Source organism: Bactrocera latifrons, unplaced genomic scaffold (genome assembly GCF_001853355.1).
Source record: "Bactrocera latifrons isolate USDA-ARS-PBARC rearing strain unplaced genomic scaffold, ASM185335v1 scaffold_138, whole genome shotgun sequence".
In the NCBI taxonomy this organism is placed as follows: domain Eukaryota; kingdom Metazoa; phylum Arthropoda; class Insecta; order Diptera; family Tephritidae; genus Bactrocera; species Bactrocera latifrons.
In genome coordinates, this window is record NW_017534830.1 from 369,699 (window position 1) to 375,790 (window position 6,092).

The following is a 6,092-nucleotide window of genomic DNA, read 5'->3' on the forward strand; positions in this document are numbered from 1 at the left end:
GAAAATTAAATATTTCTGTTGTTTTTCTTTTTACAAATAAATTTATCTTTACCGAAAAAAATTCAAAAAATAGAGATTTTGTGTATATCAATCAGATACTAATCGATCTCACGCTTTACATTTATTGAGTAGAAAAAAAATATGTAAAGAAAACTATAACGTAATTATAATTTTGTAGGCGGTGTGGATCGCTCTCTCTCAATAAAACAGGAAGAAAATGTTACCCAGAAAAAAAGCGATAACACAAAAAATTTTATAAAATTCATTAACGTATTTATGAGCCTTCAGTTTTTCTATTCAAATTATTGAAAAAAGAAGAGATTTACTTTTAACGTAGTATATTCATTAATTAAGTGAGGTTAGTTCAAAAAATAGATCACTATGAAAAACTTTTTTTAATATCAACTTTGCATAGATTATTACCCGAGGCAACACTACAATCTCCGAAAAAAATTTTCAGATTGGTCTACTATAGCATATATCTGCCAGCCAAACTGACAGTTCAAAGTTCTTGTGAGGAGTCTTTTGTATTTATGAAAGATATTATGTATATGTTTTTTCTTGTTTCATTTTATGAACATATTTGTGTTGCCATATTTGAGACCCTGTATGTATTTATAGAATTTTTAATTTTTAATTTTAAACTGCATTTTGTTGAAATTTTAGACAAACATTTTCTTTCCCCCAACAGGCATGACCGCTTGACAGCTTGCCGTTAGCGCAAGATAACTCTGTGTCAATTGTTTACTGTCCCATGTTGTTTGTTTACTGTCAACTGCTATTTCAAAGTTTACCTCCAATGTTGTGGCACAGCGCCACTTATCTGACACGCTGCTGCTTGACTTTTGGAAATTTTCGCACAAACTTTGCATACTTTCTAGATAAGCTCAGTAATTTGACGGCAGAGATTAAAAATGCATACGTTTACTTGCTCTTTATAATTTGCATATGTGTGTGTGCACTTAAGATTAAGATTAAAGAAAGCTAATAGCTCGCATTTAACGAGCGATTTACAGCAATTCAAAACAATAAATCTTTGATAATCATCAGTAGTAGGAAATCACGCCATAAAATGCCAATTCTAACAGTAATCGTAAGCAATAAACACAAATACATATATACATATACACTCGTGCATATGCATATGTCACCCTGAAGTGTTTGCGTTTAAGCGTTTGACCCTCTTGACTTTATGTACGGTGCTTTCCTATTCCTCAACTGATCAAAGCTTATCTATCAGATTGTAAGCGCGTATATATGTATGTATGTATTTTTCTGTGCATATACATGCATGTATATATGTGTGTTTAGTAAATTATGCAGGCTTGCGCATGCAAATCCACACACATACACCTGTGTATTTATATGTGCATATACCTGTGTACTTATGCAATTAGACGCGTTAGTTATTGACGCCACGCGCATTCCACAGCTAAATTGACAGTTACACACATATAAATATATATATGAGCATATTCATGTGTGTATGGACGTGTGACAACAATTCCCGTTGACATTTGAAAAATGCTTAACTAGAAGTATACAACAAATATTTGTTATGGCTAAATTTGCAAAAAAGAGGGAGTGCTACACAAAATAAGGCTGAGCACATAGTGAATTGGAAAGCAACACTTTTTTCTTAGTTAAATTGAAGTAAATTAAGAAAATGTGCATTTTTCGCAGCAAAAAAGGGTGCAAAAAGAGATATTTCTTCATTTTGATCGGTCAGTTTGTATGGCAGCTATACGGTATAGTGGTTCGATCTGAAAAACTTCTTCTGAGATTTTAGTGGTGTCTCAGATAATAATCTATGCCAAATTTTGTGAAGATAGCTCGTCAAATGAAGAAGCCATACGAGGCTGAAGTTGGATCGGTCAGTTTGTAGGGTAGCTATATGCCAGAGCGGTCCTATCTAAACAATTTCTTCCGAGATTGTAGTAGTGCCTCAGATGATAAGGCTGGTGCTTTTTTTTTTAAATATATGCCAAATATTCAGATGTTTGTTTGTGCGCATGCGCCTAGTAGATAGTGCAAATTAAATCGTTTGACATTGCTGATTGACTCAATCAGTGACACAAATTGCAGTTTAAACGCAATTCGCACTCATTGCCCAGCTATCGATCAATTGATCTTACGCATTGTTTATTGTAATGCGATTTTATTGTGCTCTAGTGTTATGTTATGCGTTGTGGACGCCGTTGCGCTTTATTTTTCCGTTTTCTGCAATTTAATTTGTTTTGCCTTGCATTAAATTGCCTATGATGCGGGCAATTATAAAGTGATTGCGTAAAACTTTCCATTAGCTTGACGCTGAATGCCGGCAAGTGCGTGTAAATTGGATTTTATAGTGCGGGAATATTTTTGTTGTTGCTGTTGAGGAGGTTGAAGAATTCATAAAATGCGAGACGATAGACAATTGCACACAATCACAAAATACAAGCTTAAATGACTCGCTAAGTGCAAGCATAACTTTGGCGATGAAGTCGAAATGGTGAAATTTATTTGGTGAAAATTCTTTTAATTTTTTCTTAAATTACTTTTACACATAAACAATTATTTTACTGGTTGTTAACGCCACCACTGCGCCACCATCTAATCCCTTTCGGCTGGTCATCAGACAGTTCTCATAAAACATGTTGCCTACACCTCGGCGCCATGACATACTCATGAGAACAAAAGTGTTGCCCACACTTCGGCGCCATTACATGTCCATGAGAAAAAACGTACACAACAAACGTTTTTGGTGTCTTATGAACCATCTTCAAAGGTGGATCATATTATGTCTCCAATAGACTACACTGCAGACTAGATTAATAGACAGCATGATAACTCTCTGAAGTAATTTCTCTTTCAAATTTCGATGCCGGAACGATTCATAAATAACTCCTGATTTGATGCAAAATCTCTAATCATGAGTTGACATAAATACCGAATATATATAAGGCGAAATAACTATAGTGTTACATATGGAACCACAATCGATCTAGTTTGACGAATTTCCTGCTGGGTATACAGCAAAAAAAAAAATCAAAAAAGTATCAAAAAAATCTTTTTTTTAAGTTAACATTACTCGATGTACAATAAATACCAGCAATTATAATGCCTAAGCTACACGCCGGACAAGTGTACTTCATATAAAGCAAACAAATCACGGAGCGACAACAACAAAAGCTATGAATAAACAAGTGAGTGGTGTGTAGGCAGCTATCATATGTGTATATGATACAAAGTTTAAGTAAGAAACTTAAGGGCAACAACAACAAAGAGGTGACAGGCAACAACAACACAAGTCTGAATGCGCAAGTTTGCCAACGCTGACGTGAAGTCTTAAAGTTCGTGGCGATTTCAATATCAGCGTGATAATGCATTCCTATATAGACAGACATACATATATACATACATACATACATAAATATAAATATGTGTGTACATATATATATATATACAAGTATACATATTCCCGTGCCTGTACACACTTATGAAAATACACATCATACGCGATGTTAAGAATGCGTTTTAATCGGCCTATTGGCTCTTCTTGCTAAAGAAAGTACCGCTCAATTTGCTGAACATCATCTGCAACTAACTGTCGGACAGGGTACTTCTATATGACACAGACGAAGGACCACAAAGCTATATACAAGGTGCGTTCCAAAGTAAACAGGACTTTAAAAAAAAAAAACAGAACACTAGTTGTTTGGCAAATTCAATTTATTTTATTCGGTCAAAATGCGATAAATCGATGTTTTGAAGTTGTTCAATTCCATTTCCATTAGTTTTAATGATGATTTCGGCTGGTTTTTGAAGAATACACGCACAGTTTCGATGGAATTTCCGGTGATTATGGATCTTGTGATCGTCATTTATGTCCTCACGACCACTTTGAAAATGTTGAAATCACTCGTGCACTCTGCTATCGCCATAAATTTGTTTCATCAATTGAAATGTTTCAGTAAAAGTTTTACCAATTTTAAAACAAATGTTGGCTCTTTGTTCGAAGCTCATTTTCGCACCGATAACACAAACATAATGACACTTAAAACGCAATAAATCCACTTCCAATCGATGAAATGTCACGAAATTCTCACTGAACAACCAATAGAGATAGCAGATTCTAACGCACCAATCGACATATAGATGGCGCTAGATTCAAAAAGTCCTATTTACTTTGGAAGACACCTTGTAGTGTTGGGCGAAGTTCCACAAGGCTCAGTTCTGGGCCCCCTTTTGTGGAACATTTTATATGATGGAGTATTGGACCTCCCATTACCCAAGGAGGTACAAATAATTGGTCTGGGACAGAGTGAGATATGGGCAGACCGGCGGAATGGCTAAGCTTGGCCCCACAATATAATGTCTAATGTCAGTCCTGTGGTCCGTATAAAACCAATGAAGATGGAGTTCAGGGTTTACTACGTAGACGTACTGTGGGACAGTTCCTGCTGAGGTGTGGTCCCAAAGGAGTTGTATTTTTAGCGACCAATATGAATAGTACATATCGTTCGGAACAATGACGGTATCTTTGAAGACGCTCCCTACGAAAACAAAACGGGCATAAATAGCATATACATATATAGTTACCATACAAGCTGTCCCATCAAACTCAAGTCCTTGTATGGAGAGCTCAGTAATTTTACCAGATTTATTCACGAAATTTCGCAACGGGTTATTATCTAAGAATAAGGATAATATATTGTTCAGATCGAACCACTCTCATCATAGCATCGATTATTATCTAAAGCACCACTGCAAGCTCGAAATAAACTGTTCAGATCGGACCACTATAGTATATAGCTGTCATACAAACTGACCCATCAAAATCAAGCTAACGATATTTTTATACACTTCTATAATATAAAAAATGCAAAACTTCTCTTGTTTTGCTATTTGCAACCCTCCCTCATGTACATACATATTCAAAATAGAATAAACAAATTGGAATTTTATACGGTAATATGGTAATGCAGCAAAAATTGCTGAGTGTAAATAAGTGTCATTTTATTATTCAATTTATAGATTGATAGCTTTCATTAATTAATAGGTGAATGCAGCAGCGTCAATAATTTGATTTATGTTGAATTCTGGTAGTAAGGAAATGATAGGCGCATAAATTCTTACATTAAACGGCATAACAATTAGAAACAAATTAATTTAATTAGAGCAAGCTGAAATATTCAATTACAATAATAGATTTATTATAATAAATAGGTCAATAAATTTATAAAATATATAAAAATAATGTAAATTTTTAAGTAATACAACCGATAAATTAATTTTTACATTTTATAGATAATTTATCGCTTCATTGCCTATGAATAATCACTGAAGCAGATTTTTTTGCTATAAAAAAAACAGAAATAAAATCATAGCATGCATATTAAAACACAACGGAAGCAAAAAAAAAATAAGATTTAAGATAGGGAAAGACAAATTTATTGAAAGTAAAAAATAATTTACATACGATGTGAGTTCGGGAAAAGGAAGGGAAGGTGCGAGGTTGAATTTTCAAGAGTTAAGAATGGTTTATCTAAATTTTCGGAAAAATTACTAACCTTATAAAGAAATGTTATAAGGTAATGTTGTAACTAATAAAAATATCTATAACTTTTGCGTGAACGTTTTTTCCACATAACCTCAAAATGTATGTGAAAAATTTATTTAGCCAAGTTTTTGAGTTTTTTTTTTATTTTTTCTGAGATAAACTTCGCTAAAAAAGCGGAACAGAATTTTTTGAAAATTGCGCATCACCTGCTTAGATATATTTGTCAGATAATGACTGAGTGAAATCATTATTGATAATAATTTCGATTTTTTAAGCCTCACTGAGGCGTAATTTTTTTTCGCCAAATACGACCTTTTTGAATAGCGACAATTTTATCAAAATCAAAATTTTTACTGAACTTTCTATGAACATTTGTTTGGATTTTGATTATTTTGGTAATTTTAAGCAGAAAAATCTTAGTCTCCGCTGCACATCGGCTACAGGAGCATGAGAAATAAAAAAATTTCAAAATTAATCACCGATTCTAGAATTAGATTAAATTCATACATTTAAATTATTTTTATTTATTTAATAAAAAAGATGTCTCATA

General features: G+C 33.5%; 1 protein-coding gene across 4 annotated transcripts in view; it reads right to left on the minus strand.

The window, feature by feature from the left end:
• LOC108965294 (aquaporin-like) overlaps window positions 1–6,092 on the minus strand; it is a 58,811-nt gene that overhangs the window by 9,370 nt on the left and 43,349 nt on the right. Inside the window, exon 1 of one of the 4 annotated variants that reach the window (XM_018927608.1) lies at window positions 4,582–4,613. The exons of the other annotated variants lie outside the window; for them this stretch is intronic. Within the exon in view, the coding sequence (XP_018783153.1) occupies window positions 4,582–4,598 (17 nt within the window). The 5' untranslated portion in view covers window positions 4,599–4,613. Of the gene's footprint in view, window positions 1–4,581; window positions 4,614–6,092 lie in introns of those variants that run through there. 4 annotated transcript variants of the gene reach the window in all.